Source organism: Pristiophorus japonicus, chromosome 16 (genome assembly GCF_044704955.1).
Source record: "Pristiophorus japonicus isolate sPriJap1 chromosome 16, sPriJap1.hap1, whole genome shotgun sequence".
NCBI lineage: Eukaryota > Metazoa > Chordata > Chondrichthyes > Pristiophoridae > Pristiophorus > Pristiophorus japonicus.
The window spans coordinates 8,149,225-8,170,491 of NC_091992.1; the positions used below are offsets into that span (position 1 = coordinate 8,149,225).

General features: G+C 52.6%; 1 protein-coding gene across 1 annotated transcript in view; it reads right to left on the reverse strand.

Moving 5' to 3' along the window:
- Positions 1-1,247: 1,247 nt before the first annotated feature.
- The window catches only part of dhx40 (DEAH (Asp-Glu-Ala-His) box polypeptide 40), a 37,788-nt gene continuing 17,768 nt past the window's right edge, over positions 1,248-21,267 (reverse strand). Inside the window, exons 9-17 of the mRNA XM_070858002.1 lie at positions 20,298-20,480; positions 18,761-18,841; positions 15,381-15,538; positions 12,104-12,218; positions 10,699-10,807; positions 9,791-9,885; positions 8,715-8,784; positions 6,424-6,652; positions 1,248-2,466 (exon numbers count right to left, since the gene is read on the reverse strand). Coding sequence (XP_070714103.1) covers positions 2,342-2,466; positions 6,424-6,652; positions 8,715-8,784; positions 9,791-9,885; positions 10,699-10,807; positions 12,104-12,218; positions 15,381-15,538; positions 18,761-18,841; positions 20,298-20,480 — 1,165 coding nt within the window. The 3' untranslated portion in view covers positions 1,248-2,341. The remainder of the gene's footprint in view (positions 2,467-6,423; positions 6,653-8,714; positions 8,785-9,790; positions 9,886-10,698; positions 10,808-12,103; positions 12,219-15,380; positions 15,539-18,760; positions 18,842-20,297; positions 20,481-21,267) is intronic.

The following is a 21,267-nucleotide window of genomic DNA, read 5'->3' on the forward strand; positions in this document are numbered from 1 at the left end:
GGTTGTCCAGTTCACCGCCACTAGTCACCCACAGTGCTGTGGGGAGCAAAGGTTGTACAAATCAGTAAGGTCCAAGATTTCATTGGGTTTTTCGGCTTAAATCAGCCAGGATTTCCAATCCTGCTCAACGTTCCCTCTTTTTTGGTGGTGCGCGGTCCCTTTAACTAGCTGCGCGGCTCATTCAGATTTTGGCGCATGTGCGGCCTCTCCCCTATAAAAGCCGGTGAGTGGCCTACGTGGGACCTCCAGGCCGCTGTGCAGCCATGCAGCTTAGCAGGAACGTTGCTCCCGCTTGCCATCAAGTGAACGACGGAAAGCGCGCATGTGTGGATGGCGAGAGGGCGCAGGACCTGGCTCCTAGGAGTGAATCGCCTGCCAAGGACAGGCTTGACGTTGTAATGTATGCACCTGTGAGGGGGTCGTTCAGGCCGACTGCCTGCCTCTCTTCCGCGGCTACGTTGACGCCAGGGTGTCCCTGGAGATGGAGCACGCGATGTCCACTGGTAAGCTCGCGGCTTTCCGCGGCGCCGGAGGGACTGAAGTGCATCATCACCCCCGGGAACAGAATTTTAATTTAATTTGGCAAAGTTCCCTTACAAAAAGGGGCCACTTGATTTAAAGTTATTTTAAAATAGTTGTAGAGCTGTTGCATTGTGAGTGACTTAATTGTGAGAGACTCAATAAAACCCCAGCCAGTTGGGTCGAGGTCATCCACGATGAGGTATGCAGTTGTGAGCCTGGTGGATGAACTGGTAATGTGTAGTGTGATTGTTCAACCTTTGTTAATAAACCAACTGGTTCTTAAGAGCAATGTGTTGCTGTGAATTCTTCAGCAAGAACCCATGAAGCAAATACGTTAGACGTATCCAGAATGGATCGTGTAAACAGTAGGGTACAGAACCTGCGCTCTTCAGACATGGGTCAGCACTGAGAGGACAGGAAGCGGGATGGAGCGGGAACAAAGAGATCAGAAGCAATCTTTGTCATGAAGCAGATTAGTCCAGAGATGCAACCTGCAGCAAATTCATTATGTTAAATCACAAGTGGACTAAGAGAAGTTTCAGCAGAATTATAAAATAATAAAACCAGATTGAAAAATACCGACACAGAAATCAGGAAAGTACTTTGTCCCAATAGCTTCAGTGTCCTCACACCTGCCTGCGGCAGCTGTGAAAGGGTTAATCCCCAATTTAAAAGAAAAACAATAATTAATCGCCGATGCTCCCCTGCTCAGGGAGGATTGTAGGTTGCAGCCATTTTAAATTTTATTCTTAATCTTAAAAAGAATGGAACATTACAAAAGGTACATTTTAAAAACAATTTTTTTTTGTTGCTTAATTTCATACTTTATAAAACACAGTTATAAAAATAAATAAATCTGGGAGAGTTAAATAAAAAACAAAGATTAATTTACCGCAGCATCCATCTGTACAGCCCGGCCACCACATGACTGCTCTTTATTCATTTCATCCATTTTATCTCTCTCCCTTTTCTGTGAAGTGTCTCGGAACGAATGTTACATTAAAAACACAATATTATTGCCAGTTATTGTACAAATATCAGCGTACGGATAATTCGCACATATGAATCTCCTCTGCCCACTCGGCTCAATCCTGTTTAAACCCAGTAACACATCAAGTCTTCAGGGGCTCATATTCCTTGGCAGTGTTTCAAGGCCGAGCTAACTTTATAGCTTTCAGAAAGCAACATTAGAGGTTCTGAGCAGTTGGGTGGTTCCCGTGCTTCAAGCTGGTTTTCATCAATGGAACAGGATTTGACTGGCGGTTCATATCTGTACCTATTTATCGTAAAAATCTTACATCTGCATGCACTCCTCGTCAACATTTTCTGTTGTAAGTCCACATTTATAATGGAAACTGGATCTGCAAACTGCAGATGTACATGCTGTAATCACACCTTCCTGCCAAAGGAGGTGCTGCAGTGACACCACTGGCAGGAGGGTGCAATTACAGCGTGACAGGTTTACATGGGTCGTTTCATTATGAATGTGGATATCGGAACTTGTGATAGAAATACAGTTTAAAAATAAGAATGTACCCCTTTAAGATGGTGACTGAAAGAATTCCTTTGTGCCTAGCTCCAATTATTTCCCCACCCTCTAGCCCCACTACACCCCAGGGGTATATTTGGTCTCAATTCCATGTGCGCAATGCCGTGGGAGATCAACCACTATTCATTAACCTCCTGACAGAGATTCGGAGCCTTTTGTCTGCAGAGCCAGAGAACGACTGTGGACTTGTACGCCATTCGGCCCGAGTCAGGCACTGGGATCTGGAATTCCTGTGCAGCCTCCCCATTTTTTGCCGTCTCCTCTGCACCATCACTGGCCCGTTGGGCTCCGCGACTTGTCTAGTTTGCGCTGAAGGTATCGAGCCCGGGCGTCCGATATGGACGTCTCATCATTCCTCTTTTCTAGCTTCCGTAGGGCTTCCTCCAGGACTTGTTCTGCAAGAGGGAGAGAGGGGGAGAGAGAGAGAGAGAGAGAGAGAGAGAGAGAGATAGAGAGAGAGAGAGAGAGAGAGATAGAGAGAGAGAGAGACAAGTTAAACATCACCAACTTAAGCACAAAACTGTAGGGTGACACTCCAGTGCAGTGCTGAGGGAGCGCTGCGCTGTCAGAGATGCCAACATTCGGATGAGACGTCGTCCGCCCTCTCAGGTGGTCATAAAAGATCCCATGGCACTATTTCGAAGAAGAGTAGGGGAGTTATCCCCATTGCCTTGGGCCAATATTTATCCCTCAATCAACATCACTAAAACAGATTATCTGCTCATTATCACATTGCTGTTTGTGGGAGCTTGCTTGTGTGCAAATTGGCTGCCGCGTTTCCCACATTACAACAGTGACTGCACTTCAGGGGAGGCAAGGCTTGTGGGAAACAGGCAGGAAAGTGGAGTTGAGGCCAAGATCCGATCAGTCATGATCTTATTGAATGGCAGAGCAGGCTCGAGGGGCCGTGTGGTCTATTCCTGCTCCTAATTCTTATGTTCAAAAATACTTCATTGTCTGTAAAGCGCTTTGGGACGTCCTGAGGTTGTGAAAGGCACTATGTAAATGCAAGTCTTTCTTTTTATCTAAACCCTCAAAGCAGCAGCACTCTGCGTTCTTCGACGCAGGTTAACTCTTTCAGTTCTGACGTTTGCGAACTACACATCGTAAAACTCCGCAATAAAATAGCTGCAAACATGATTTCACACCCAGCGCATGGCTGAGCTGCAGGGCAGAGGGGCCCTGGGTTTGCTTTCTGCTCTGTGTTGAATTAGCTGTTGTCACACGGGCTAGTACTTGAGGTACTACACTTGACCTCAGTGCCTTTGGGCAAGGGGACGAATCAACCACTATTCCTGCTCTCGGTCGCTATCCAGTAGCCTCTATGGGGAAATACATATATTTGTGTGCAGGCACGTGTTCAAATAGCTGTCCAATACTCTCTGCTTAGGCTAAGCAAGAATCGCCCCAAGGGCACTGTACCAGAGGGCAGGACGTGCATGTGGCCTGTGCACCGAGTCCATATCGGCATCTTCCTTGAATGGAGGAAAATTAGGGTAAAAAAAAAAAATAAGAGTTTGTACTAGATCAAACACGTCAAGAGATTTGGTCACAAAACAGGACAGTGAAGCTGGAGTGGTTTGATCCTGAGCCTCAGAACACACTGAGGCGAGTTACTCTGCAGCAGAAGCAATCATTGCCGACCACATGGTCAGCTCGGCTCAGCGACAGAACTCTCTGCGACTCGGAAGGTGGTGGGCGCAGGTCCCAGTCCCGCACCAAGTGCAGCACCAAGGTCTGCCTGATCAGAGAGGCCGTCCTTCGGGCGAGAGGTTGAACCCAAGCCCTGTTCCGATGGTGTCGGGTGGACGTTATAGAACCCGCAGCACTATTCAAAGAGCAGCGACGTTCTACCCCGTGTCCTCAGCCAACATTGCTCCTTCAACAATCATCACCAAAGATAGATTGCTTGTCAGTTGCCCTTTGTGGATTGCTGCTTTATGCAAACTGGCTGCTGTATTTGCCGACATAACAACAGTGAGCGCACCAAAATAATGCATTGTATTGTGAAGGGTTTCGGGACATTTCAGCGAGGTGCAATACAAATTCCAGCTCTTTCTCTCATTCCGTTTTCTTGCTGAGTGGACTCAATTATTGACACAAGATTTGCGATGGTGCACCATGATTTAGTCAGTAGTATGGCACAGGGATTAGTTTAATTGACTAAAAGACTTGCATTTATCTAGCGCCTTTCACGACCACCCGGACGTCTCAAAGCGCTTTACAGCCAATGAAGTATTTTTGAAGTGTAGTCATGGTTGTACTGCAAGAAACACGGCAGCCAAAGTGCGCAAAGCAAGCTTGCACACACAGCAATGTGATAATGACCAGATAATCTGTGTTTATGATGTTGATTGAGGGATAAATATTGGCCCAGGACACCAGGGATAACTCCCCTGCTCTTCTTCGAAATAGTGCCTTGGGATCTTTTACATCCACCTGAGCGAGCAGACGGGGCCTCGGTTTAACGTCTCATCTGAAAGACGGCACCTCCGGCAGTGCGGCGCTCCCTCAGCCTGGATTTTTGTGCTTAAGTTCCTCGAGTGGAACTTGAACCCATGACCTTCGGGCACAGGCTACCCTGATGGCCTCAACGTGGGTAGCGACGGAGCCACTGCAGCTCGGCCAAGTGTCCGCAGGCTCGGGATGAGAACCCTGCTCCCAACCACAATCCAGGGGGTCCCTGCTGGAAGTCCCCTCGCGCGCCCAACGCCAGGTGGGAACGCAATCAGGCTCGGCTGAACAGCCCGACAATATTCCCAAACCCACGACCTCCACCACCTCGAAGGACAAGGGCAGCAGGCGCATGGGAACACCACCACCTCCAAGTCACACCTCACCCAGACTTAGGCATATATCGGCCGTTCCTTCATCGTTGCTGGGACAAAAAAACAGCACTGTGGGAGCACCTTCACCACACGGACTGCAACGGTTCAAGAAGGCGGCTCACCACCACCTTCTCGAGGGCAATTAGGGATGGGCATTGAATGCTGGCCTTGCCAGCGATGCCCAAATTGAGAATGAATTTATAAAAAGACTCACTGACTAGGCTCAGACATGAAGAACGAACACTGGAGTGAGTAGTGGGGCCTGAGGAATCATACCCTGTTGGACATCATGAGAGTTAAAAATGTAACACTCGAACCTCTTTGTATCTTGGATTAACAGGCTTTCCGCTATAAACAGGATGACTTTGAAGTGTCGTAAAAATAATGCATTGCTTGTTTTCTGAGCTGTAAAGTGCTTGTGTAAGGGAATAAAGTGTTAGTAATGATGTCACCCCTGAGTGGTTAATGTTTAGTTTTAAGGTAATAAAATGTAACTTTCATTTTAGGGTAATAAATATGGATAATAAGCAATCTATTAGCTACAGAGAACAAGTGGTGAAGCTTTTCCTTCAAGGATGTGATTAACAGTTACATCAGGAAGTCTCTTGCAGGGGGAATGGTGAACAATTGCAAACTGTTTACATGAAATATGGATGCAGAAACCCTCACCACATTTAAAAGGTGCTTGGATGGGCACTTGAAGTGCCGTAATCTGCAGGGTTACGGACCTAGAGCTGATAATTGGGATTAGACTGGATAACCTCTTGTTGGCTGGCACAGATACGACGGTAAGTACTGCAGGGAATCGAATACGGCCAGGGTGGTCTCCTGGACTAGTTTCGATCACCTGGATGGGTCAGAGAGGAATTTTCCCAGATTTTTTCCCCCCCAAAGTGGCCTGGGTTTTTTCATCTGTTTTTTTGCCTCTCCTAGGAGATCACATGGCTCTGGTTGGGTTGGAGTGCAGAATGTTGCAGTGCAAGGGGTATCCCGGTTGTGTGGGGCGGACTGGTTGCTCTTTACCTTTCTGCCATTGTTCCTAGGTTTATATGTAACCATCAGGGCTGCTGGCCGAGGGCCGTGCGGCTCTTTGTCGGCCGGCGCGGACACGATGGGCCGAGATGGCCTTCTGCGCTGTAAATTTCTATGTTTCTAATAGTCTGTTTTCAAAGGATTTGGTAATAGATACGTCATACAGTCTTATCTATGACATTTTCCTTTGATGTAGTCAATATATGATGTATAAAAGGGGCATAGCTTACAACAGTTTTATGAGAGTGCTTGAAAGATGCAGAAATCGGAAATGGCCACCCTCTGTGCATAGGTAAGATCAACCACCTTTACTGTGCATCAATAAAGACTGTAGAGTGCACTCCACCACAAAGTCCCCTGCTTACCCAAAACGTGCTGTTGTGAACCAGTGGGGATTGAAGGTTGACTGCGGACATAGGCCAGCGTAGGTCAGTGTCCTCGGGAAAGGAGGGGAGAGGATTGGGGGGCCGGGGGTGCAGAGCAACAACTCACCCGATTGTTTTTTGGTCTCGTGTATCGTCTTTCTTTGTTGGATGCTACCCTCAGTCACCTCATCCCTTGCCACGCTGCTCAGTTGGTAGACGTCAATCTCGTGCAGCTTGGGCAGCAGATCCTTCACCCACTCATAACGGACCGGGCACAGCGTCCGCACATAGATCTTAGACGTGACCATAACATCGTGAAAGATAATCCAATCGAGCTGGCCTTCCTGATCAAATAGCTGGGAACAGGTTTAGAAAAGCTACTGCAATGAGTATTGTTTTTTTTAAATTCTCGGTTGAAATTTATCTTCCGCTTCCCACCTTTGTATCCCACAACATTCTCAGGCCAAGGGAGAATCGACTCCCTGTCCTCTACCCGCTTGTTGGCCCAAAACTGAACTCCTCCCCATCTCGCCCACCTCCTCCAGCCCAACAACCCACCGAGAACTCTGCGTTCCTCCAACTCTGGCCTCTTGTGTGTCCCCGAATTCCTTCGCTCCACCATTGCCGGCCGTGCCTTCAGCTGCCTGGGCCCCAAGCTTTGGAATTCCTTCCTGTAATGTATTTGCTTCGTGGGTTCTTTGCTTAAGAATTCATAGCAACACATTGCTATTAAGAACTAGTTAGTTTATTAGCAAAGGTTTAACAATCACATTACCAGTTCATCCACTAGGCTCACAACTGCATACCTCATCGTGGATGACCTGGACCCAACTGACTGGGTTTTATTGAGTCTTGTGAACATCACGTGACTGGCTAAGCCACTCACAATGCAACAGCTCTACGACTATTTTAAGCATAGCTTTAAATCAAGTGCCCCCTTTTGGCAAGCGCACTAGAACCCACAAATTTCAAAATAAACTTTTACGGAAACTTAAATCAAATTAGAATTTGGTTGCCGGGGGTGATGATGCACTCCAGTTCCTCCGGTGCCCACCTCCCGCGGAAGGTCGCGAACGTACCGGTGGACACGGCGTGCTCCACCTCCAGGGACACCCTGGCGAGAACGTAGCCACGGAAGAGAGGCAGGCAGTCGGGCTGAACGACCCCCTCGACCGCCCGCTGCCTGGACCGGTTGATGGCCACCTTGGCCGTGCCCAGAAGCAGTCCCACGAGGAGGCCGTCCGACCTGCCCCCTCCCCTCCGCACCGGGTGCCCAAAGATTAGGAGCGTGGGACCGAAGGGCAGCAACAGCTCTACAAACCTGAGAGCATCCTCGCAGACGCACACATTACACTTCCCTAAACCTTGCCGCCTCTCTACCTTTAAGATGCTCCTTAAAACCTAATTCTTTGACCAAGCTTTTGGGAACCTGTCCGAATAAATCTTTGATGCGGTGTGAATTTTTTTGTCCGATACCCATTGTTCCCTGTAATTTTGTTCCCGTGCCGCGCATGCGCAGCTGGTCTATTTAAAAGCCGGCTGCTCGGGACCCCTGGAATGGTGCGCAGCCCCGCAGCTTACAGGGACCATTACTGACAACGTTCCTGTGAACGATTAGTACGTTAAAGGCGCTACATAAATGCCAATTGTTGTTGTTCGGATCCCTGGTCATTCAGTGGGTGAGTCCACGGCAGACATATAAAGGTAACGGCGGCCCCAAGCTCAGAAATTTACAGCACGGAAGGAGACCTTTCCTGCCCATCGTGTCCGCGACGGCCGACAAAAAACTACCCAGCCTAATCCCACCATCTAGCTCTTGGTCCGTAGCCCTGTAGGTTACGGCACTTCAGGTGCACATCCAAGTACTTTTTAAATGTGAGAGTTTCTGCCTCTACTACCCTTTCAGTCAGTGAGTTCCAGACCCCCACCACCCTGTGGGTGAAGAAATTTCCCCTTACATCCCCTCCAAATCTTCTACCATTTACTTTAAATCTATGCCCCCTGGTTGTTGACCTCTCCGCTAAGGGAAATTGGCCCGTCCTATCCACTCTATCTAGGCCCCGCATAATTTTATCCACCTCAATAAGGTCTCCCCTCAGCCTCCTCTGTTCCGGAGAAAACAACCCCAGCCTATCCAATCTTTCCTCAGAGCCAAAACATTGCTAACGGTCTCGATCCCTGAATTCGCTGACCTTTGCCAAAGCAGGGGGGGGGTGTGAACAGCCTCAGCATCACCTGGGCCAGGGAGGGGTAAACATCGACCAGGGAAACCCGTTTCTGATTACTATAATGTGCCCCCCAGACAATATTAGGCTCGGGGTCAGCAGTGATTCTTCCACCCCACCCACCCACCCACCTCGGTGAAAATGACACAAGGAAAAATAAAATGACAAATAAACCCAATAATAGGTTACGTACGATGGAGGATGGATGAACATGGACAACAGATCCGTGTCCGTCCATGGTGTGAAAGGTTTTACCAGCCGACCTGCAAAGAAATACACTTTGTCAGAGGTTATATGTTCCTCTCCTACATTCTGCGAGCAATGTGTCCCAGGCCCATTGCCATGACATGCAGTAACTGACCTTTAGGGGTCGCGGTGGAGCAGTCTCAGGAGGGATGATTTCACAGAACAGGGAGGAGGCCATTCGGCCCGTCGAGCCTGTGCCGGCTCTCTGCAAGAGCGCTTCAGCCAGTCCCATTCCCCGCCCTTTCCCCATAGCCCTGCAATTTTTAATCCTTCAGGTACTTAGCCAATTCCCTTTTGAAAGCCACGATTGAGTCTGCCTCCACCACCCTCTCAGGCCGCGCATTCCAGATCCTAACCACTCGCTGTGTAAACAAGTTTTTCCTCCTGTCGCCTTTGGTTCTTTTGCCAATCACCTTAAATCTGTGTCCTCTGGTTCTCGACCCTTCCGCCAATGGGAACAGTTTCTCTCTATCTACTCTGTCCAGACCCCTCATGATTTTGAACACCTCGATCAAATCTCCTCTCAACCGTCTCTGCTCTAAGGAAAGCAACCCCAGCTTCTCCAATCCATCCACGTAACTGAAGTCCCTCATTCCTGGAACCATTCTCGAAAAAACTTTCTGCTCCCTCTCTGAGGCCTTCACATCCTTCCTCAAGTGCGGTGCCCAGAATTGGACACAACACTCCAGTTGAGGCCGAACCCGTGTTTTATGAAGGTTCATCATAACTTCCTTGCTTTTGTACACTGTGCCTCTATTTATGAAGCCCAGGAACCCGACATAAAATTGGCTCCACAATTCCCAAAGGCCCTGCCACAGTGACGGAGCTGAGGGAGCTTTTTTTCTCCGCACCCAGCCTGTGCCACACTGGAGCTGCAATCGGTGCTGCTAACACCGCCTGCACAAAATGCAAAGAGACAGCACCCACCTCCCTCTTCCTGATGAAAGCAAAATTAAAGAATTAAGAGACTCACGAGGCAAGCAAGAGGCTGCAATCTGTGCCCGCAGGGAGGGGCCCGCTTACCTTCGGGCCACGTTGCAGAAATACCCAGCACACAAACATCGCCTCAGCAGCTCAGTCTTGGAGCCGTCGAACGTCTCCGAGGGGAAGTCCTTCCTCTGCAAACAACAACAGGGAGATCAACCTTTGTTTAAGCTCTAGGGAGCGAGAGAAGGAGAGAAGGTGCGCGAGATGGAGCGAGGGAGGGGGCGAGGTGGAGCGAGGGAGGGGGCGAGATGGAGCGAGGGAGGGGGCGAGATGGAGCGAGGGAGGGGGCGAGATGGAGCGAGGGAGGGGGCGAGGTGGAGCGAGGGAGGGGGCGAGGTGGAGCGAGGGAGGGGGCGAGGTGGAGCGAGGGAGGGGGCGAGGTGGAGCGAGGGAGGAGGCGAGGTGGAGCGAGGGAGGGGGCGACGTGGAGCGAGGGAGGGGGCGACGTGGAGCGAGGGAGGGGGCGAGGTGGAGCGAGGGAGGGGGCGAGGTGGAGCGAGGGAGGGGGCGAGGTGGAGCGAGGGAGGGGGCGAGGTGGAGCGAGGGAGGGGGCGACGTGGAGCGAGGGAGGGGGCGAGGTGGAGCGAGAGAGGGGGCGAGGTGGAGCGAGGGAGGGGGCGAGGTGGAGCGAGGGAGGGGGCGAGGTGGAGCGAGGGAGGGGGCGAGGTGGAGCGAGGGAGGGGGCGAGGTGGAGCGAGGGAGGGGGCGAGGTGGAGCGAGGGAGGGGGCGAGGTGGAGCGAGGGAGGGGGCGACGTGGGGCGAGGGCAGGAGAGAGCGAGGGCGAGAGGGAGAGAGCGAGGGCGAGAGGGAGAGAGAGGGAGAGAGCGAGCGCGAGGGAGAGAGTGAGAGAGAGCGCGAGGGAGAGAGAGAAAATACATTCTTCATCTAAAGCATTTAAAAACATTTTTTAACTGAATTGTAGAGCGCCCCTCGGCCCGCCCACCTGTTTCAGTTTATTCAGTATTTCCCGCAGCTGTGTCTCCACGCTGAAGGCGGTCTTCATCGCTCGCCAGTGGATCCAATGTTCGCGGCACCAGGAAGCCGGGGAGTCACTGCAGGTGAAGATCACAGGTGTGAGTGCATGGGAGGAAGGGGAGGGGGGAGGGGGGAGGGAGGGAGGGGAAGGGGGAGGGGGAGGGGGAGGAGGGGAGAGAGGGGGGGAGGGAGGGGGAGAGGGGGGGAGAGGGGGGGGAGAGGGGAGGGGAGGGGAGAGAGGAGGGGAGGGGAGGGGAGGGGAGGGGAGAGGAGAGGAGAGGAGGGGAGGGGAGGGGAGGAGAGGGGAGGGGGAGCTGCATCAGTCTGACACCGGCTGACAATAAACCGCTGCTCACAGTCTGCACAGCGAGTGCTGGGACTCACACCGGGGGCGTCCCCTATTTCATCAAAACCCTGTGACTGAGGGCGCCCTCCAGCACCTTGCCCTTGTGGCCGTTCTTCTTGTCTGGTGGTCCCGAGCGGTGAATGCTGATGGCTATTTGACTATGGGGGACTTCGCGGTCATGCACGATCCTGTCCTCGCCCAAAGTGAACAGGAGCCAGACCTCTGGTTCATAACAAGGGGCACCGAGAGTAATGGTAGTGCCTCTCCCATGCCAGAGACCGGCCACCTCAGCACCAACTAATTCCTTCATGGCCTATAAAGTGATAGATCTACCCACTGAGCCACCGGGATTACCCTACCTAGTTGCTCACTCTCGCCTCTGGGTCAGAAGGTCGCGGGTTCAAGTCCCACTCCAGCAATTCGAGCCCATAATCCAGGCTGACACTCCCAGTGCAGTGCTGAGGGAGTGCCACACTGTCGGAGGTGCCCGTCTTTCGGATGAGACGTTAAACCGAGGCCCCGTCTGCTCTCTCAGGTGGATGTAAAAGATCCCATGGCACTATTTCGAAGAAGAGCAGGGGACTTATCCTTGGTGTCCTGGGCCAATATTTATCCCTCAATCAACATCACTAAAAAAACAGATGATCTGGTCATTATCACAGTGCTGTTTGTGGGAGCTTGCTGTGCGCAAATTGGCTGCCACGTTTCATACATTACAACAGTGACTACACGCCAACAGTACTTCACTGCTTGTAAAGCGCTTTGGACGTCCCGAGGTCGTGATAGGCGCTATAGAAATGCAAGTTGTTTCATCTTACTGCCTTTGTAAAGTCCCTGACCCTCCATCAATGCGACACAGCTCAGACCAGGGACTCCCCGGCTCCTCCATCTTCCACACGCCCAGGTCCGCACTGTTCCCTCCGGTCCTGGCAAAGCAGAGTCGACCCACTCGTCCTTCCTCCCTCCCTCCCACTCCACCCGCCCTCCCACTCCAGCCACCCTCCCTCCCTCCCGCCTCCGCCCTTACCTGGCTCTGCACTTCTCGAACACGTTGAGTAATGTGACAAAGTCGTTGCTGCCGCCAGCCTCCAGCGCCAGCTCGTGGTGTCGCAGCTCAGCTTCTTTCTGCGTGTCCGGGTTCCCTGTTGGGACACAGTACAACAGGACCTGAGCGAGTGCCCCCCTGACCAGCCCGTTACACCCACTCGTTAGACCACAGCTGGAGTACTGCGTGCAGTTCTGGTCACATTACAGGAAAGATGTGATTGCAAGGAGAGGGTACAGAGATTTACCAGGATGTTGCCAGGATTGGAGAATTTTAGCCATGAGGAAAGATTGGATAGGCTGGGTTTGTTTTCTTTGGGACAGAGGAAGCTGAGGGGAGACCTTAGTGGTGTATAAAATGATGAGGGGCCTAGATAGAGTGGATAGGAAGGACCTGTTTCCTTTAGCAGAGGGGTCAATAACCAGGGGGCATAGATAAAGTAATTAGCAGAAGGTTTAGAGGGGATTTGAGGAGAATTGTTTTCACCCAGAGGGTGGTGGGGGTCTGGAACTCACTGCCTGAAAGGGTGGTAGAGGCAGAAACTCTCCTCGCATTTAAAAAGTACTTGGATGTGCACCTGAAGTGCTGTGGCCTGCAGGGCTACGGACCAAGAGCTGGCAAATGGGATTAGGCTGGATAGCTCTTGGTTGGCCGGTGCAGACAGGATGGGCCGAATGGCCGCCTTCTGTGCTGTAAATTTCAATGATTCTATGATCCACGCCTTGTTTCTTATGCATCGTTTTCGCTCCCCCTGTTCCTAGTTACTATCTGAGGAGGGTCTAACCATCCTCACCACAGCACCTCCGTGCCCTCTCGCAGTGCCCAGCCAGTGAAGGGCCAATGCCAGTCCTCTCTCAGTGAAGGGCCAATGCCAGCCCTCTCTCAGTGAAGGGCCAATGCCAGCCCTCTCTCAGTGAAGGGCCAACGCCAGTCCTCTCTCAGTGAAGGGCCAACGCAAGCCCTCTCTCAGTGAAGGGCCAATGCCAGTGAAGGGCCAATGCCCGCCCTCTCTCAGTGAAGGGCCAACGCCAGCCCTCTCTCAGTGAAGGGCCAATGCCAGTGAAGGGCCAATGCCAGCCCTCTCTCAGTGAAGGGCCACGAGGTGGTGCGAGGGTGGCTGGAATAGCTCTCGCTACAATCCTTCCCATGGTGGGAGCTCACTGCCTCTCCCCGAGGCCTCGTGCTGTGTACAGGATTGGATTGCGGACACTCCTACCCGTATCTGACCACTGACAAACCTTCTCTTTCCTCCCGCAGGCTCGGACTCTCACTGAGGCACCGCGTCGCCTGCTGCCAGTCAGCCGCCCCTCTGCTATCGAAGTGGCAAATCTCCATTCAGGAGACTCGTTATGGAATTTCAGCAGGCTAGTCAACCATAGGGGGAGGGGGGGTGGGGTGATGGTAGCCACGCTCGATCCTGCCCACCCCTAATCCACACATGTGCGCTTCCAGCAGCAGTCACTGGGCGGCAATCAAGAGCTGCATCCTGGCTGATCCAGTTCCCCTCCTGCCCAGACCGGGGGCACTGTGGACTATTGCAGAAACACCGGTCCGTGGTCAGCTAACAACGGTACATGTTATTTCTCTCTGTGCTCCACACTCAATCAGTTATATCTGGATCCTTAACACAATTGCCACATACATTATTTACTCGCCATAGTGCTTTCTTACGTTAAACTGCCTCGTCATCAAATCACCATTGTTGGTTAGTTGGGATATCACGACCTAGTCAGAAGGTCGTGGGATCAAGCCCCACTCCAGGGCTATATATTTAAGTTAGAAATAGTCAGATTTTTGAACAATAAGTAAGTCAAGGGTTATGGGGAGCGGGCAGAGAAGTGGAGTTGAGTCCATGATCGGATCAGCCATGATCGTATTGAATGGCGGAGCAGGCTCAAGGGCCCAGATGGCCGACTCCTGCTCCTATTTCTTATGTTCTTATGCTTTATGATACTTCAGTGCAGTACTGAGGGAGCGCTGCACTGTCAGAGACACTGTCCTTTGGGTGAGAGGTGCAGAGAATTCTGCTGGTGTCCATGCCTGAAAGGGTGGTGGAGGCAGAAATCCTCATTACATTTAAAAAGTGCTTGAAGTGCGGTAACCTACAGGGCTACGGACCAAGAGCTGGTAGGTGGGATTAGGCTGGGTGGCTCTTTTTCAGCCGGCACGGACTCGATGGGCCGAAATGGCCGCCTTCCGTGCTGTAAATTTCTAAGATTCTATTCCTCCCTCAACCAACACCACCAAAAACAGATTAACGGCAACTTGCATTTATATAGCGCCTTTAACGCGGCAAAATGTCCTTTAACTGACCATCCATCTCATCACTGTGAGCACAATGGCTGCCACCTTCAGCCATGTAACAGTCATGGGAGGTGCTTTAGGACTGAGTGTAACATAGCCAAGTTTGCTGACAATACAAAGATGGGAGGAAAAGCAATGTGTGAGGAGGACACAAAAAGTCTGCAAAAAGACATAGACAGGCTAAGTGAGTGGGCAAAAATTTGGCAGATGGAGTATAATGTTGGAAAGTGTGAGGTCATGAACTTTGGCAGAAAAAAAATCAAAGAGCAAGTTATTATTTAAATGGAGAAAGATTGCAAAGTGCCGCAGTACAGCGGGACCTGGGGGTACTTGTGCATGAAACACAAAAGGATAGTATGCAGGTACAGCAAGTGATCAGGAAGGCCAATGGTATCTTGGTCTTTATTGCAAAGGGGATGGAGTATAAAAGCAGGGAAGTCTTGCTCCAGTTATACAGGGTATTGGTGAGGCCACACCTGGAATACTGCGTGCAGTTTTGGTTTCCATATTTTACTTGCTTTGGAGGCAGTTCAGAGCAGGTTCACTAGGTTGATTCCAGGGATGAGGGGATTGACTTATGAGGAAAGGTTGGGTAGGTTGGGCCTCTACTCATTGGAGTTCCGAAGAATGAGAGGTGATTTTATCGAAGCGTATAAGATTATGAGGGGGCTTGACAAGGTGGATGCAGAGAGGATGTTTCCACTGATAGGGGAGACTAGAACTAGAGGGCATAATCTCAGAATAAGGGGCCACCCATTTAAAACTGAGGTGAGGAGAAATTTCTTCTCTCAGAGTGTTATGGGGAGCGGGCAGGGAAGTGGAGCTGAGTCCATGATCGGATCAGCCATGATCGTATTAAATGGTGGAGCAGGCTCAAGGGGCCGTACGGCCTACTCCTGCTTCTATTTCTTATGTTCTTCTTCGTCGAGAGGCCGTCCTGCAGCCCCATCTTTACCTGGTCGAATGAAAACGTTTTCCACCGACAGCATCGCGGCCACCGGAAGCAAAAGGCACTCGCACCCGATGGCGGCGGCCTTAATCAGCGCCCGCGTCACACACAGCGGGAGAGGAAACTCGACCATCAGCCGCCCGAGCTTGGTCACACAGCCGGTCCTGACAGGGGAAAGGAGAAACAGAAACAAGGAATGACGAGCATAAACCGAGGCCCCCTCTGCCCTCGCAGCTGGACATTAAAGAACCCATGGCGCTACTTCGAGAGAGAGCGGGGGAGTTATCGCCGGTGTCCAATAGCCAATATTTATCCCCCAACCTACAGCACAGATTATCTGGGCATTATCACATTGCCGCTTGTGGGAGCTTGCTGTGCGCAAATTGGCTGCCATGCTTCCTACATTACAACAGCGACTACACTTCAAAAGTACTTCACTGGCTGTAAAGCGTTTGGGGTGTCCCGAGGTTGTGAAAGGCGCTATATAAATGCAAATAGTTTTTTTCTTTTATGTTTTTAGGAACCAAAAGACTCACTTTAGGGGTCCCGCTACCCAGAGTTAAATGACACTCTTCACCAAGTTCAGCACCATTAAAGAAAGAGCGTGGGGATGCCCAATGGGTAAATGTATCAATCGTCGTTGTGACTTATTAATATCCACTCCGAGTGGCTCAGGTTGCAGTCCTGGTCTTTGCTGAGTCAGCGATGACGAGGTAGCGACAATCTGCCTCAGTTCCGGGGGGAGGTAAGAGGAGAGAGGGGGCAGTGGGGGGGGTGGGAGAGGGGGTTGGGGAAAGAGAGGGAAGGGTGCAGTGGGGGGGGGGGTGAAAGGGGGGGGGGAAGAGGGCAGTGGGAGTGGGGAAAGAGGGCAGTGGGAGTGGGGAAAGAGGGCAGTGGGAGTGGGGAAAGAGGGCAGTGGGAGTGGGGAAAGAGGGCAGTGGGAGTGGGGAAAGAGGGCAGTGGGAGTGGGGAAAGAGGGCAGTGGGAGTGGGGAAAGAGGGCAGTGGGAGTGGGGAAAGAGGGCAGTGGGAGTGGGGAAAGAGGGCAGTGGGAGTGGGGAAAGAGGGCAGTGGGAGTGGGGAAAGAGGGCAGTGGGAGTGGGGAAAGAGGGCAGTGGGAGTGGGGAAAGAGGGCAGTGGGAGTGGGGAAAGAGGGCAGTGGGAGTGGGGAAAGAGGGCAGTGGGAGTGGGGAAAGAGGGCAGTGGGAGTGGGGAAAGAGGGCAGTGGGAGTGGGGAAAGAGGGCAGTGGGAGAGGGGAAAGAGGGCAGTGGGAGAGGGGAAAGAGGGCAGTGGGAGCGGGGAAAGAGGGCAGTGGGAGCGGGGAAAGAGGGCAGTGGGAGCGGGGAAAGAGGGCAGTGGGAGCGGGGAAAGAGGGCAGTGGGAGCGGGGAAAGAGGGCAGTGGGAGCGGGGAAAGAGGGCAGTGGGAGCGGGGAAAGAGGGCAGTGGGAGCGGGGAAAGAGGGCAGTGGGAGCGGGGAAAGAGGGCAGTGGGAGCGGGGAAAGAGGGCAGTGGGAGCGGGGAAAGAGGGCAGTGGGAGCGGGGAAAGAGGGCAGTGGGAGCGGGGAAAGAGGGCAGTGGGAGCGGGGAAAGAGGGCAGTGGGAGCGGGGAAAGAGGGCAGTGGGAGCGGGGAAAGAGGGCAGTGGGAGCGGGGAAAGAGGGCAGTGGGAGCGGGGAAAGAGGGCAGTGGGAGCGGGGAAAGAGGGCAGTGGGAGCGGGGAAAGAGGGCAGTGGGAGCGGGGAAAGAGGGCAGTGGGAGTGGGGAAAGAGGGCAGTGGGAGTGGGGAGAGGGCAGTGGGAGTGGGGAAAGAGGGCAGTGGGAGTGGGGAGAGGGCAGTGGGAGTGGGGAGAGGGCAGTGGGAGTGGGGAGAGGGCAGTGGGAGTGGGGAGAGGGCAGTGGGAGTGGGGAGAGGGCAGTGGGAGTGGGGAGAGGGCAGTGGGAGTGGGGAGAGGGCAGTGGGAGTGGGGAGAGGGCAGTGGGAGTGGGGAGAGGGCAGTGGGGAGGGGGCGTGGGGAGAAGAGGGCAGTGAGGGGGGGAGAGGGACAGGGCAGTGGGTGGGGAGGGGGACAGGGCAGTGGGTGGGGAGGGGGACAGGGCAGTAAGGGGAGAGGGGGACAGGGCAGTGGGGGGGGAGGGGGACAGGGCAGGGGGGGGGGGACAGGGCAGGGGGGGAGGGGGACAGGGCAGTGAGGGGGGAGGGGGTCAGGGCAGTGGGGGGGGAGGGGGACAGGGCAGTGGGGGGGGGGGGGGGTGACAGGGCAGTGGGGGGGGGGGGGACAGGGCAGTGGGGGGGGAGGGGGACAGGGCAGTGGGGGGGGGAGGGGGACAGGGCAGTGGGGGGGGGGAGGGGGACAGGGCAGTGGGGGGGGAGGGGGACAGGGCAGTGGGGGGGGGACAGGGCAGTGGGGGGGGGGAGGGGGACAGGGCAGTGGGGGGGGGGGAGGGGGACAGGGCAGTGGGGGGGGGGGGAGGGGGACAGGGCAGTGGGGGGGGGGGGGGGGGACAGGGCAGTGGGGGGGGGGAGGGGGACAGGGCAGTGGGTGGGGGGGGGGGGACAGGGCAGTGGGGGGGGGAGGGGGACAGGGCAGTGGGGGGGAGGGGGACAGGGCAGTGGGGGGGGAGGGGGACAGGGCAGTGGGGGGGGAGGGGGACAGGGCAGTGGGGGGGGAGGGGGACAGGGCAGTGGGGGGGGAGGAGAGGGGGTTAACTATAAGCTAGGGTTCCACAAATAATAACAGAACATGTCAGAAATACACAACAGGTTATTCAGCACCTGGACGAGAACGTTAGCGTAACACGTTGGGGAGGCCCTTTGTCAAAGCTTGCCTCGGTTGGCCATTTTACCTCCGAGTCAGAAGGTGGTGGGTTCAAGGGGTCCGGCAGTACAGTGGTTATGTGACTGGACCAGTAATCCAGAGACCCGGACTAATTGATCCCGAGACACGAGTTCAAATCCCACCACAGCAGCTGGGGAATTTAAATTCAGTTAATAGATAAATCTGGAATAAAAAGCTAGTACTACTGGTGAACACAAAACTATCGGATCGTTGTAAAAACCCGTCTGGTTCACTAATGTCCTTTAGGGAAGAAATCTGACGCCCTTACCCGATCTGGGCCTATGTGACTCCAGGCCCACAGCAATGTGGTTGACTCTTAACTGCCCTCCGAAATGGCGGCTCACCATCACCTTCCCGAGGGCAATAAATGCCGGCCTTGGCCACATCTCGTGAATTATTTTTAAAAAGACAACTCCAGGACGTGAGCACATAGTTTAGGCCGACACTCCCAGTGCATTACTGAATGAGCGCGGCACTGTCAGAGGTGGCAAGCTTCTGGACGAGCTCCTGAATGGGACACAAAGTGAGTGATGTGGGTCAGTCGCTCACCTGTCGATAGCATCATTCTGGTACAGTTGCTTGAGTGCCTCCAGGATATGCCTCTCCTCCGGCCGGTCAAGATATGGAAACCTAGGGAGCAACCAGACACACCTCGCTCAGGAGTGGATCAATTCAGAGAGAACAATCGTCTTTAGTCAGCTCCCCCGGAGGGTGGGGGGTGGGGGGGGTTAATCGAGGAATTGGACTGTGTGGCTTAGAACCACACTGTACCGATCAGGAAGACCCCTCTCAGTATCTGTGTCAGCTGTGACTCAGTGGGCAGCACACTCGCCTCCCGAGTCAGAAAGTTGTGGGTTCAAGTCCCACTCCAGCAGGGACTTGAGCACAAAATCGACGTTGACACTGCAGTGCAGTGCTGAGGGAGCGCCGCACTGTCGGAGGTGCTGTCTTTCTGATGGGACGTTAAACCAAGCCCCGTCTGCCCACTCAGGTGGACACAAAAAAATCCCATGGTGCTATTGAGAAGAGGAGCAGGGGAGTTCTTTCCGTGTCCTCAGCCAACATCGTGACTGTACCGGCCGACCAAGAGCAAAAGAGCTATCCAGCCTAATCCCACTTTCCAGCTCGAGGTCTGTAACCCTGTAGGTTACAGCACTTCAAGTGCACATCCAAGTACTTTTTAAATGTGATGAGGGGTTCTGCCTCTACCACCATTTCAGGCAGTGAGTTCCAGACTCCCATCACCCTCTGGGTAAATAAAGTTCTCCTTAACCACCACCCCCCCCCCCCCCGCTCTAATCCTTTAAGCAATTACTTTAAATCTATGCCCTCTGGTTATTGACCTCTCTGCTGAAGGAAATAGGCCCTTCCTAGCCACTCTATCTAGGCCGCTCATAATTTTATACAATTAAATCTCCCCTCAGCCTCTGTTCCAAAAAATACCCCAGCCTATCCAATCTTTCCTCATAGCTAAAATTCTCCAGTCCTGGCAACATCCTCGTAAATCTCCTCTGTACCCTCTCCAGTGCAATCACATATTTCCTGTAATGAGGTGACCAGAACTGCACGCAGTACTCTAGCTGTGGTATAACTAGTGTTTTATACAGTTCAAGCATAACCTCACTGCTCTTATATTCTATGCCTCAGCTAATAAAGGCAGTATAACAAAGGAAAGAATGGGAAGAGATTTGGTCCACTGGGCATGTAAATAATGGCAGTGAATGGAAAGGGGTTTAGCTTATTAAATGTAATGTGGAAAACGCGGCAGCCAATTTGCGCACAGCAAGCTCCCACAAATAGCAATGTGATAATGACCATATAATCTGTTTTTATTATGTTGATTGGGGGCTAAATATTGGCCAGGATACCGGATCCCCTGCTCTTCTTTGAAATAACGCCATGGGATCTTTTATATCCACCTGAGAGAGCAGACAGGACCTCGGTTTAACATCGCATTCGAAAGACGGCACCCTCTGACAATGCAGCGTTCCCTCAGCACTGCGCTGTAGCGTCAGCCTGGATTTGTGTGCTCAAGTCCCTGGAGAGGAAGAAGGGGGAACAGAAAGTGTATCTGGAACTACATTACCCAATAACATTGTTCACTCCGAGACACTTCAGGGTAAGGATCACAGACGTTAAACTGGTTCTCTGGATCTCCGGGACCATGTGATCAGGCATGCAGGCCTCCCAGAATTCCTTGCTGTAGATCCGATAGCATTTCCCCGCGGACGTCCTTCCAGCTCGTCCTGCTCTCTGCATGGCTTCACTCCTGCAGCGGGCAATGGCAAAGAGTTAGGCTTTGAACTGGGGGGAAAAAAAACTTGCTTTAACAACCACTTGTATTTATATAGCGCCTTTAACATAGTGAAACGCCCCAAGGCGCTTCACAGAAGTACTATGGAGATGAGGGGTTGACTTATGAGGAAAGGTTGAGTAGGTTGGGTCTCTACTCATTGGAATTCAGAAGAATGAGAGGTGATCTTATCGAAATGTATAAGATTATGAGGGGGCTTGACAAGGTGGATGCAGAGAGGATGTTTCCACTGATAGGGGAGACTAGAACTAGAGGGCACGATCTTAGAACAAGGGGCCGCCCATTTAAAACTGAGATGAGAAGAAATTTCTTCTGAGGTGTTGTGGATCTGTGGAATTCGCTGCCTCAGAGAGCTGTGGAGGTTGGGACATTGAATAAATTTACGACAGTTTCTTAACCAATAAGGGAATAAGGGGTTATGGAGAGCGGGCAGGGAAGTGGACCCGAGTCCATGATCAGATCAGCCATGATCGTATTACATGGCGGAGCAGGCTCGAGGGGCCGTATGGCCTACTGCTGCTCCTATTTTTATGTTCTTATTATGAGATAAAGATTTGACACTGAACCGCATAAGGAGAAATTAGGTGACCAAAAGCTTGGTCAAACAGGTAGGTTTTAAGGAACATCGTGAAGGAGGAAAGAGAGGAGAGAGATAGAGAGGCGGAGAGGTTTAGGCAGCGAGTTCCAGAGCTTGGTAATAGGCAACAGAAGGCACGGCCACCAATGGTGGAGCGATTATAAT